The sequence below is a fragment of the Microtus oregoni genome, unplaced genomic scaffold, assembly GCF_018167655.1.
Source record: "Microtus oregoni isolate MIOR12 unplaced genomic scaffold, Mior012 000055F_ref0000237, whole genome shotgun sequence".
Lineage (NCBI taxonomy): Eukaryota > Metazoa > Chordata > Mammalia > Rodentia > Cricetidae > Microtus > Microtus oregoni.
In genome coordinates, this window is record NW_024543831.1 from 13,727,104 (window position 1) to 13,739,585 (window position 12,482).

At 49.6% G+C, this 12,482-nt stretch overlaps 1 protein-coding gene across 1 annotated transcript in view; it reads left to right on the top strand.

Moving 5' to 3' along the window:
- Positions 1-3,057, top strand: part of Cspg4 (chondroitin sulfate proteoglycan 4) — a 35,634-nt gene extending 32,577 nt beyond the window's left edge. Inside the window, exon 10 of the mRNA XM_041638632.1 lies at positions 101-3,057. Within this exon, the coding sequence (XP_041494566.1) occupies positions 101-1,935 (1,835 nt within the window). The 3' untranslated portion in view covers positions 1,936-3,057. The remainder of the gene's footprint in view (positions 1-100) is intronic.
- Positions 3,058-12,482: the final 9,425 nt, after the last annotated feature.

The following is a 12,482-nucleotide window of genomic DNA, read 5'->3' on the forward strand; positions in this document are numbered from 1 at the left end:
CTAAAGGAGAGGCACAGACTTGCTCTGGGGTCTCCTTTCTGGGAGTTCATGGCTCTTCCTCCAGTGGACCAGACCTTCACAGCCTATGTCTCACCCCTAGGTCTCTGGGTCCCTGAGGGCCAGCGGGCCAAGATCACCGTGGCTTCTCTCGATGCCTCCAACCTCCTAGCCAGTGTCCCGGCATCTCAGCGCTCTCGGCATGATGTGCTCTTCCAGGTCACACAGTTCCCCACCCGGGGCCAGCTGTTGGTGTCTGAGGAGCCACTCCACGCGAGGAGGCCCCACTTCCTGCAATCTGAACTGGCTGCAGGACAGCTGGTATATGCCCATGGTGGTGGGGGCACCCAGCAGGATGGCTTCCGCTTCCGTGCCCATCTCCAGGGGCCAACAGGATCTCCCGTGGCAGGACCCCAAACCTCGGAGGCCTTTGCCATCACTGTGCGGGATGTGAATGAGCGGCCCCCTCAACCACAGGCCTCCATTCCACTCCGGGTCACCAGGGGCTCACGAGCCCCTGTCTCTCGAGCCCAGCTGAGTGTAGTAGACCCAGACTCGGCTCCAGGGGAGATTGAGTATGAAGTACAGCGGGCACCCCACAATGGCTTCCTGAGCCTGGCTGGGGACAACGCTGGGCCCGTGACCCACTTCACACAGGCTGACGTGGATGCAGGGCGGCTGGCCTTTGTGGCAAATGGGAGCAGTGTGACCGGCGTTTTCCAGCTGAGCATGTCTGATGGAGCCAGCCCCCCGATACCCATGTCCCTGGCTGTGGACGTCTTGCCGTCCACCATTGAGGTGCAGCTGCGAGCACCCCTGGAGGTGCCCCAAGCTTTAGGGCGCTCCTCACTGAGCCGACAGCAGCTCCAGGTGATTTCAGATCGCGAGGAGCCGGATGTAGCTTATCGCCTCACTCAGGGGCCCCTGTACGGGCAGCTACTAGTGGGTGGGCAGCCTGCCTCTGCCTTCAGTCAGATGCAGGTAGACCAGGGGGAAGTGGTCTTTGCCTTCACCAACTTCTCCTCCTCTCAGGATCACTTCAAAGTTCTGGCTCTGGCTAGGGGTGTAAATGCATCAGCCACCGTGAATGTCACAGTGCAGGCTCTGTTGCATGTGTGGGCAGGTGGGCCGTGGCCTCAGGGTACCACCCTGCGCCTCGATCCCACTGTGCTAGATGCCAGTGAGCTGGCCAACCGCACAGGCAGTATGCCCCACTTCCGGCTCCTGGCTGGACCCCGATACGGCCGTGTGGTTCGTGTGTCCCAAGCCCGCGCAGAACCGAGGAGCAACCGGCTTGTGGAGCATTTCACTCAGCAGGACCTGGAAGAGGGAAGGCTGGGTCTAGAGGTGGGCAAGCCAGAGGGTAAATCCATGGGCCCAACGAGTGACAGTCTTACTTTGGAGCTGTGGGCAAGGGGTGTCCCACCCGCGGTGACCTTGTTGGACTTTGCCACCGAACCTTACCATGCAGCCAAAGCCTACAGTGTGGCCTTGCTCAATGTTCCCAATGCTCCTCGGACAGAAACAGAGAAACTAGGAAGAAATACCCCCACTGGCCAGCCAGGCCCAGCAGCATCCAGCCCCGTGCCCACTGTGGCCAGGAGCGGTTTCCTGGGCTTCCTAGAGGCCAACATGTTCAGCGTCATCATCCCTGTGTGCCTGGTCCTCCTGCTCCTGGCCCTCATCTTGCCCCTGCTCTTCTACCTCCGCAAACGCAACAAGACAGGCAAGCATGATGTCCAGGTGCTGACCGCCAAACCCCGCAATGGCCTCGCCGGTGACACAGAGACCTTTCGCAAGGTAGAGCCGGGTCAAGCCATTCCACTCACCGCTGTGCCTGGCCAGGGGCCCCCACCGGGAGGCCAGCCTGACCCAGAGCTACTGCAGTTTTGCCGGACACCCAATCCTGCTCTCAGGAATGGCCAGTACTGGGTGTGAGACCTGGCCTGTGCCCAGAATCTGCCCACCCTCAAGGCTCACTGCTTCTGTACCCTGGTCTGGCCTGAGGATCTCCAGGGCCAAAAAGACCTTGAGATGCCAGGGGTAGAGGGGACTGGGAGACAGTCTGGAGATCCTGGAGTGGGTGGAGTCAAGAGCTGGAACCTTCCTCAGCTCACTTAGACCTGGAGAACTGCAGGGGCCAAGGTGAGAGGCAGCTAAAGGCAGCTCACTGTGGAAAACACGGTAGCAGCCTAGATTGATCACAAACAACTCTGGGTCCTGGGTCTGTGACCTTAGATAAGTCATACCTGACCCAGGCTGCCTAGAAGGTCAGGTGAAGAGAGCACCCTGGGTTGTCCACCCCAGCTCTGGCCATTTGTTGTCTCTGAAGTACAAACTCTCCCTCCCTGGCATTTTCCTGAAGCTGAATGGGGAGGAATGTTAGTCAGTAGATTAATATATTCAAGGTGCAAAGTGGGTGGGTTTCTCTGGGGCTGGTTAATTTAAGGCAAGAAAGCTATTTAACACGGCACTGGGCTAGCCAGGCCTGATGGAGCCCTGGAGTGTATGGAATGGAGAAGTGTCTGAAGCCGTTTACCCACAGAACCCTGTGGTACGGCACTGAAGCATTGGTGAGCAACCGTCGATGCCTGGACTGGGAATGTCGAAGGCCATTCTGATGGCCATGCTCCCCTCAAGACTAGGGAGCAGACAAACTGGGGCACTTGACCCCATGGAGCCTCGATAAATGGTGCTCCAGAGGCTCCAGGCAGCTGTGCCTTGTTTGTCTTTGTGCACTGGGCTCTTATCCACGACAGCCTCACTCCCCTGGGGCAGGCCGTGTGGCCTAACTTCGTGGGGGTGGGAATAGACAAATCTGGGCAAGCTCTTAAATTTCCACGTCCTGGAGCCTTCCCAAAGACCTCACTCTTACCTGTACAGGCAGATGGGCTGTTTGTTGAGATGGGACCAAAGCCCTTACTCTACAGGGAACTTCAGGGAAAAATAAAATAAAAAGAAATGCTCCCAGTCCTAGACTTCTTAGCCTGGGTCTTGGCCTCCACAGCCCCATCCTTCCTCACCTCCTTTCCTTTTAGGTGTAACAGCAAAAGTGAGAGAAATGGCAACGGGGGGTGGAGGGGTGGGGGTGGGAGGAGCTTGAGGATGTCAAAACTTGGGGTGCAGTGGGTGCATAAAGGGAATATCTGGGTGTGAAGACTTCTGTGTGATCTTTCAGTATCTCCATCCTTCACCAGAATGATCAAGGTACTTTGCCAAAGGAGAGGAAGCGATGCAGACCCAGGGAAACCTTATGGCCTGTGCTTGGCCCTAGGGCACACCATTCAGCTGGCAATGGGTCCTAAAATGCCAAGTCCCCAAAAGAAAAGCCATTATATGAGTTACACGGTGGACAGAATTCTCTGGCCCTTCCTAAAAGAGGATGATGCAAGATCAGGGGCAAAGAAAACAAACTCTGGCCCAGGGGATCATCTGGTCCTGATAGTGGATTCAAGTGTCACTTGTCTGTCACCCCAGCATTTGGGAGGTGGAAGCAGGAGAATGAATTCAAAGCCATTCTTGACCACATTCAAAATTCAATATTCTGACAGAGACACTAGGGGTCTGAGCTCCAGGGGGAAATTAGGATTTCTTGGGGCCCAAGAGCAGGCAGGTAAGAGGTGAAGAGCTATACTCAGCCTTTGGCAGCTGACCTGCATCTGGGGACCAGGATGATCTCCTGATGTGCCCCAGCATCTGTAACATTTGAGCCAGGAACAAGGATAGGAAGGGAGCCCACTCTTTCTCATCACCAGCCTGCCCCTAGAGAATCCAGGTGTGTCAATGACATAAGGGAGGGTCTCCAAAGGAACCAGAGAGAAAGGGAGACAAAATCGAAAAGGGTTTGTGAGAGTTACCCAGCAAAACAATGGTAGATAAGACCCCTGAAGCCCAGCAAGACTTCAGGGGTGCCTCTCAGAAAAGCACCGCCCCAGAAAGCACTGACCCCTAGAAGCCTTAGAGTTAACTCTGGCCCCCAGAAATACACTACTTTCCTTTTATAAACTGCATGTCTCTGGTTTCCCAGGTTAGGAAGACCAAGTCCAGAGTGTCCCCAGACCGCACCCACAGCTCGGCCTTGGCACTCCCAGGAAGTTAAGGCTGGCTCCTCAGGGCCTTGATATCTGGGGCCAGTCTCCACCCAGAGTCACCAGCTCCCTGAAAGCGTAAGCGGAGCTGTGGGTGACAGACCTGCCAGGCAGGATCTGCCCTGTCTCCTGTTTCCCCTAGAGGACTGACAACACCCTCTATTCACACAGCCTGCCCTGCCCCCAGGCACTGGCGCAGGCTGACACAGCTCTGTGCTCCAAGCCTGGGTTAGGTGGTGGTACCCAGGCTTTGTGCCTACAACCCTGCTGGGACCTGCGAGATTTCACTACACAGCTGAGCTGAGGACCTAACACGACTGCAGTGGGTGGGGATGGGGGGCACACGACTTGGCCCTTTTGACTATACCCCTAAAACTTAAGGGCAGGGGTTCCCTCCCCTCCACTAAATAACTCAGCCAGGCCAGGATATAGCTCAATGGAAGAATGCAGGGCTGGAGGGCTGTCTCAGCTGCTAAGAGCATTGGTTGCTCTTCTAAGGAGCCAGGTTTTGATTCCCAGTACCTACATGATCACTCACAACTAACTGTAACTCCAGTTCGGGGCGGGGGGGGGAATCCACTATCCTTTTCTTTCTTCTTTGGGCACCAGGCACACACGTGGCATATAAACATACATGCAGGCAAAATACTCATACACTTAAAAAATATTAAATCTTAAAGATAAAAGAAAAACAAAAAACCACAAACAAAACTTTGACTAGAATAAGGGCCTAAGTTCAATGTTTTGTAAGACTAAGGGGAGGAAGGATTACCACACCATCCATCCTCTCCCATCCTTAAGGATTTGTTTCTTCTAGGCTGTGGCTATAAATAGGAACGGACCTGTGCCCCATGTTTAAGATGTTAAAAACTTAACCCTCTATTTTGTACACAATCACACATGGCTATATATTTGAACATGGGTTTCTTGTAATATTTGGACACACAGCACAGAGATCAGTATCTGTCAACATAATATACAATCCACGAAGGATGCTCACAAGCTTTGGAAGCATGGACCCTTTGCCTGTGGCCCTCTCAAATGCCTAGGAGCTAAGGGAGTCAGGACATCCTGCCCATTTAAGGACCTATGCCAACATCACTGAAAAGAGAACCCATGGATATAGGGAGGGCTTGCCACGGGGGCCCAGATCTCTAGGTCCCCAGCTTGGAAACACTGCCTATTGCTTTAGAGTCTCTTAAAGTGTAAAGAAGGGAGCCCTCTAAACTGGCCCTTTAAGTGTGGTTGCTATGGCAATTGTGCAGCTCACTGAATTAGAATACTCATCTTCCAATAAGAAGCCAGAGAAGTGCTCCCTCTAACTCCTACCTAACCTCCCTCTGACCAATAAAAACTGCTAGAGCCGCTGGTATCTTCCTCACTTCCCAGAAGTTACAGATCTTAAAGGAGTGATGGTCCCAAGGCAGACCTTCAGAGTCTCTGATTGGGTCCCTTTCCTGTCCACAACATGGCGAGTAGGTAAAACTGGTCGGACGTCCATCTTGTCCTGGGGCCCCTCACAGTAAGCACTAGCAGTTCCTATGTACTTTGAAGTTATGCCGAAGATGACTCAGGTCTTGGCACAACGAGCCACAATTGCTGTGGTAGATGCGAATAGGAGTCCACTTAGCCCTTCCTGAAGAGCCCCAGACATTCCAATAACTAACAAACCACAATGTGTGCCCCAAGCCAGTTAGGAGAAGCCCAGAAAGGAGGGAGAGCTGGCTGGCTCTGTCTGCTCCCTTCTCTCCTCACAGACTTCTGGGCATTTCCATTGATGAAACGGCAGGCAGCCACAGGAACTGAGGCTGTTTCCATCCTTGGTGTACTGAATCATAGTCTTTAACTGATGGCTGCTGTCCTCATGAAGGGCGTCACCTCCTCAGAGGGCCTCCTGTGGCCACCAAGATAATGAATGGGTTGAACTGTGTTCCTTTCCATTTCAGATGTGAAACAACCTTTAGCTAAGTCAAGCAGTGATCAAGAAAGGACTTTTCTAGACGAACAGAAGTGTGGCAGGTACTCGAGTTCTCCTGTCCCCCAAACCTGAGCACTGTCAGCCAGAGACTGAAACTAATTCCAAGATAACTTTCTGAAGCTCTGTCAGGGGTGGTTTGCAGAGGAGCTCATGTGGCCCCCCCACCTCTGGGTCCCTCAGCTCAAATAAAAGAGGTTGTCTTCTTTGCTGCTAAAGAGCTCTGTGGGCTAGCAGCATTATCTATGAACTTGTTAAAAAATAAAGCATTTGGGGCCGGGCGGTGGTGGCGCACGCCTTTAATCCCAGCACTGGGGAGGCAGAGGCAGGCGGATCTCTGTGAGTTCGAGACCAGCCTGGTCTACAAGAGCTAGTTCCAGGACAGGCTCCAAAACCACAGAGAAACCCTGTCTCGAAAAACCAAAAAGAAAAAAAAATAAAGCATTTGGATGGTAGAGACAGGAGGATCTGAAGATCGAGGCCAGTCTTTTTACATACCAGGTTCCAGTCCAAGGCTAGCCTGGGCTGTATGAGAACCTATCTCATATAAATAAAGGAAAGACATGAAGAACCAGGTTGGACTGCAGCTCAATGAAGGAGCCCTCACCTAAGCCGGCATATAAAGCTCTGGGCCCAATCATTAACACTGCAAAAAGGAACCAGAGATTCCCAGGCCTTTCCCCAGATGGCTGAGTGAGATTCTATTTTAACAAGGCTAGGGGCGATCGGAATTCACACTGCACAGCCGTTTATGGTGCGTTGAAGACATCTCCCCAACCTGGAGCTAGCTCATTATACTGAGGGGGTGGCAGGAACAAGGCCGGTTACAGCCACGCCATTAGTAGCTGGGCTGGAAGGCATCAGACCATACAAAGCTGTCCAGGACTTTCACTTCATGTTCCACGTTTATAAATTCCCCTACATGCCCTGCCTTACGGTAGGGTTCTGAAATGTCTGCTAACTGCAGGGCATTCCACCACGGTCAAGAGAAGGAAGTTGAGTAGAGATTGCTGGTGGACAACTGTTATGTCCAGATCATGGAGTCCTCCAAAAACCAACTAGGAGACCAGGTCCTGTATATAAAAGCAAAGAGCCTTTATTCTTGTTCAAGTCCGAATTCAGACTTTCCGTGTGTCCAACACATTGGCACAGAGAGTCCCAGCTCAGTTGGGATGGGGATTTTTACCATAGCAGAGGTTGAGGGGAGGGATTTCTAAGGTTTAGGAATCCTAATTGGCTGACATTTGTCTAGGGGTGTCCTGGTGAAAAGCCATGGGTGTATGCTGTCAGGTGATCCTGTCTACAACAGTCAGAACGTTATAAATTTCCTTTGCATGCTCTGTTCTGGGTAGCGCCTGGTGGTCTCAATGTGTGGTCTTTCTTGGAACCAGGTATTGCCTTAGAGTAAACTCCTGAGACTCTTGGGCCTCTATTGAGCTTGTCATGGCTAGGCCCTACAGCAACCAGGTCTACTCGGGTAGAGGGAACGGTTAGGAATATTCTTAAGACAAGCCTCTCTGCTGATGCAAATAATTCCAATCAGACCAAATTAGACTGAATAAAAGATGCCCACGTTTAGTGCAGCGCTCCCGTGTGGCTGGGACAGCATGGCAAGGGGGAGAGAGCCAGCAAGACCACAGGGAACCTGAGCAGCAGCCTAAATGGCCTGTGGGAGTCGTCCTGACCCTCCCTAGGGAGGGGTCAGTTTTTGACAGGCTTTCCCAGAGGTGGAGTCAAGACCAAGGCAACTCCCAGGGGAGGGGACTTCCAAAGAGGGATGCCCAAGGTTGGGATGAGGCCCCCAACTTAATATTAGAGGAAACAGTCCACTCCTACCCTTGTCTCCCAAAGGCCAGTCCCTGATTAGTGCAGCAGCCCCAAACTCACTGCCTTCTACAGAGAAGTTAGTCCTACTTGCCAATGAAAAGGACAGGAGTGTCTGGCCAAAGTCACCGCTCCATGCTCACCTGGAAAGGCCTCTTTCTGGAAGAGCAACAGTTGCCAGCAGAGGTGGAGGATAAAACTTATCAGGAAGGAGTTCTCCATACATACACAGTGGGTAGCCAGGCATAATGACATATTCTGTAATCCCAGCACTTATGCGACCAAGGAAAGAGAATCTCAAATTACCGGCCAGCCTAGACTACCCAGTGAGATAACCATCTCAAAATCAACAACAAAAACCAGACATTGGAACTAAAGCTGTCACACTGTCCTTTCTTCCCTGAGAGGGAATATCAAACGGTGTGACTCCACCCTGGGGGCTGTCTGGGTGGAAGTACGCCTGCTGTAGAAGGAGACTCCGTCCTTCCCATTCCCCCACCCCCACCCCACACCCCGATTGCTGAGTGACTGGCCTGGGCAAAGGCCCAACTATCCCGACCAGCGGGATACCAACGGAGGTCCTTGATAAACTTAGTGGAGAGGAATGAAAGGTACGAGACACAGGAGAAATGACGGCAAAACAGGATCAAGCTGTCCAGTTTATTATTTCCTCAGAAGCTGTTATATAGCAAACGGGCCAAGCGGGGAAGAGAAGGGTGTCAGGGGGGAGGGAAGGGTGTCAGGAAACTCTGGTCTGCTGGAATTCAGGTCCGGAGATGTCCCCAGCTGATAAGTAAAAACCGGGGGCCTGTGATTGTTGACTAACAAAGGAAAATGCTAACTGATTCCGGAGCCTGGTGCTTGCAGGTCTCTGCTAGGAGAAAAGATGCCAGGTTGATTTCCTAGACCCTGCAGAGGGGATAGAGATAAATATTTTTCTTAATTTGTGAGCTTAAGATGGCTGTAAACAAAATGCAGATCTCAAAATACAGGTCTTTGCTTCCGGAATGTCCGCCCTTTTTAAGTATTAGAATGAGGCGAGTTAAAGCTCCTCTGGTCGATGAGCGGGCATTAACCAGTGGGGGTGGGGGGGGGCGGAACAGAGGCCCGATCCTCCCATGTTTAATTAGTGGGGGAAAATTCTTTCCAACTTGGTGGAAGAATTTTCTTTTCAGAGTCTTTTTGGGGAGGAGAGGGTCTAGGTTTTTATGTCAATACCCCTGGACATCAACCCCGTGCAATCAGGCATGTTCCTCAGGAGACCCAGAGACAGAATGCATGGTCTTCTCCTTGCAGTGCTTTGCCCTGCACCCCTTGCTGGTGCCCATGTCTGTTGTGGAAAGGCACACATATCTCTGGGTTTTATATGGCTCCTATAGGAGACTCGCTCTCAAGGGGCTCTTCTAGCCCTCGATCAGACAGTGATAACGGACCTGAATGGGCTTGGATGCCACCTGTTACCAAATAAACTTAGTGAGCCTATTAAGGGCCTATGGTTCAAAAGCCATCAATAATAAAAATCCTAAAAGGGGGTTTGGAGGGATGGCTCAAAGGTTAAGAGCACTGGCTGCTCTTCCAGAGGTCCTGAGTTAATTCCCAGCAATCACATGGTGGCTCACAACCATCTGTACTGAGATCTGGCACCCTCCTCTGGCGTGCGGGCATACATGGAGGCAGAATGTTGTATACATAATAAATAAATAAATCTTTTTAAAAAATCCTAAAAGGGGGCCCCAAAAAGAAACATAAAAGGGTGGTGACCCAGGGAAAACCATCCCTCTTCTCTCTCTCTCTCTCTCTCTCTTTTTTTTTTTTTTTTTTGGTTTTTCGAGACAGGGTTTCTCTGTGGTTTTGGAGCCTGTCCTGGAACTAGCTCTGTAGACCAGGCTGGTCTGGAACTCACAGAGATCCGCCTGCCTCTGCCTCCCGAGTGCTGGGATTAAAGGCGTGCGCCACCACTGCCCGGCAAATCTAAAATTCTTAACATATGCATTAAACCCAAAGATTTTACAAGGTGTGTCAAACTTTTCTCAACATCTATAAGAAGTTACAAATATCATTAGGTCAATTCCAGTAAGAGTACAATGACAGACATTGTTGTTATTAAACACCAATTCCAGTCTCTGAGCAACAGTCAAACCCCAAGTCTGCCCCCTTCTTAAGTGAAGAGGGGTTAATATTTCAATCAAAATGAGTTCTGTGCCCCAAAGATTAAAAAAGTCAGGTGTTTAGTCTGCATATTAGCTCCAAAGCAAACAGGATTCAAACTGCAGAAAACTGTAGTCGCCATGGTCAGGTCATCTCAGCAGGGCCTCTGTGTCTGCGTCCCAGGTCTGGAAGCAGCTCAGCATTTGTGCTTCGGGGCAGGTGGGATTCCTGGGATTCAGCTACCTGAAGCACAGCTTGGCGATTATCTCAGCGGGGTCTCTTTGTGTGGAAGAGCCTGAAGGCAGGATGTGTAGGGTGGCTTAGCAGGTACTGCTATCAGGCATTTTTCTCCGTGGGGGCAGGGAGACTGTCTCAAGGATTCCTTTCCAAGCTTTTCTCGAACTTTTTTTATGGGGGTGCTATGACATCATCAGGCCCAGCTTTATTTTCTTTCTGTGAAAAAAACACAAACATATCCTCGACCTCAAATATTCATAGGTCGGGTCTTTTCATAATGCATTGCAAGGGCTTTTTTACCTTGCCTTAGTAAAGGCCAGCTTGGTGTCTTCAAGCCAGATCTGTTTGCATCAGGAACTGTCTGTAACTTTAATAAGTTGTTTTCAAGGAGCCATGGTATGCTCCACAATTTCTTTTTATTACTAACCATATATGCAGTTTTTCCATTGGAAAAGCCATTGTAAAATTTATTATAAAATCCTTTAAGGGATTTTTAGCTGTAGAACTAGCATAATACAGTAGTGTGAATTGTAGCAATGATCATCTGGGAAAAGATTATTATTCTGGCCTTTGAATTAAGCAAACACAATTGTCCAGGAATCAATCTTAAAATTATCAATGAATCTGTTGCTTCATATAAGAAACATTGATCATAGTCAATATTCTGTTAAACAATCTCCCAGATTTCATCCTGCTCTTTTGTACCAGACAAGCTACTGCTCTAAATTAAGATTTTAGTATCTTAACTGACAAAACTGGGAAGGTGTAGCCATAAAAAAACATTTTGCTTTTTCATAAAACTGTTGTAGAATAAGTTTGTACTTAATACACGCACTCGCCATATCTGAATCATTATTAATATACTGTACTTGTACATTATTGTATACTTTACCTGTTGATCTATACTTACCTGCTTGAGTACCTGTTAGGCAGCTTCTTTAAGCTCTCTATTGGAAATTCACTCATTGTTTTCTGTAAGAATTTTACCTATTGGCTCAATATCTCCCATAAGAATATTATAACTAGCTGGGCGGTGGTGGCGCACACCTTTAATCCCAGCACTTGGGAGGCAGAGGCAGGCGAATCTCTGTGAGTTCGAGACCAGCCTGGTCTACAAGAGCTAGTTCCAGGACTTTAACCATTGTATATCTAATTAAAAGTTTGTAAGCTATTCTCTTCTTAAGTTGCAAGTCTGCCTAGCTGATAGGAAAATGGAAAAAGGAAGCATTTTAACTAATGATGCTGGCCTCATTAGACATCAACATGTAGAAGAATGAAAATAGATCTCTATGCACAAAACTCAAGTTTAAATGAGTCAAAGGTGTTGTTCTCTTGCAACACTACAACTCCCAGCATCCCTCTGGACTCCAGCGCACGCAAGCGTGGGACACATTTCCCAGAAGCCTTTGCATCCTCCATTAAAAGCAAGGACAAGTCACGAGTTCGCCCCTTCTTGCCCCTTCCTTTCGCTTCCCTAGTGTGTCTGCACATTTTCCCTTACCTGTTATTACCCTTCCCCCTCCCATTAAAGTGTACCACGTGGGACCGCCGCGTGTCTGTGTCTTTCCTCGTGTAACCCTCGTCTAACCCGCAGGAATTAAGAACAACAAAAGGCCTCAGCATATAAAAATTACATTGAACCTCACAGAGAAAAAATTAGTAACATTTTTTTTTTTTTTTTTTTTTGCTTTTTCAAGACAGGGTTTCTCTGTGGTTTTGGAGCCTGTCCTGGAACGAGCTCTTGTAGACCAGGCTGGTCTCGAACTCACAGAGATCCACCTGCCTCTGCCTCCCAAGTGCTGGGATTAAAGGCGTGCGCCACCACCGCCCGGCCTACACAGAGAAAAAATTAGAAGTACACTTTGCCACATCTTAAACATAGCCTCAGTGGCATAAACATTGAGAGAAACAATAAATTAGATCTCCTGAATTGAGAAACTTTTGTATAGTAAACATATTATCAGCCTATAGAATGGAAAATGATCTTTACTTATCATAAACCCACTCCAAAAACATATGAAGAACTCAGAAAATTAGTCATCAAAAAATTAATCCAATAAAAATATGTTACAGACCTAAACTGAAAACTCTCTACAGTCAAACTTAAAAATGACTGAGAGATGGGGCTGGAGAGGTGGCTCAGAGGTTAAGAGCACTGACTGCTCTTCCAGAGGTCCTGAGTTCAATTCCCAGCAACCACATGGTGGCTCACA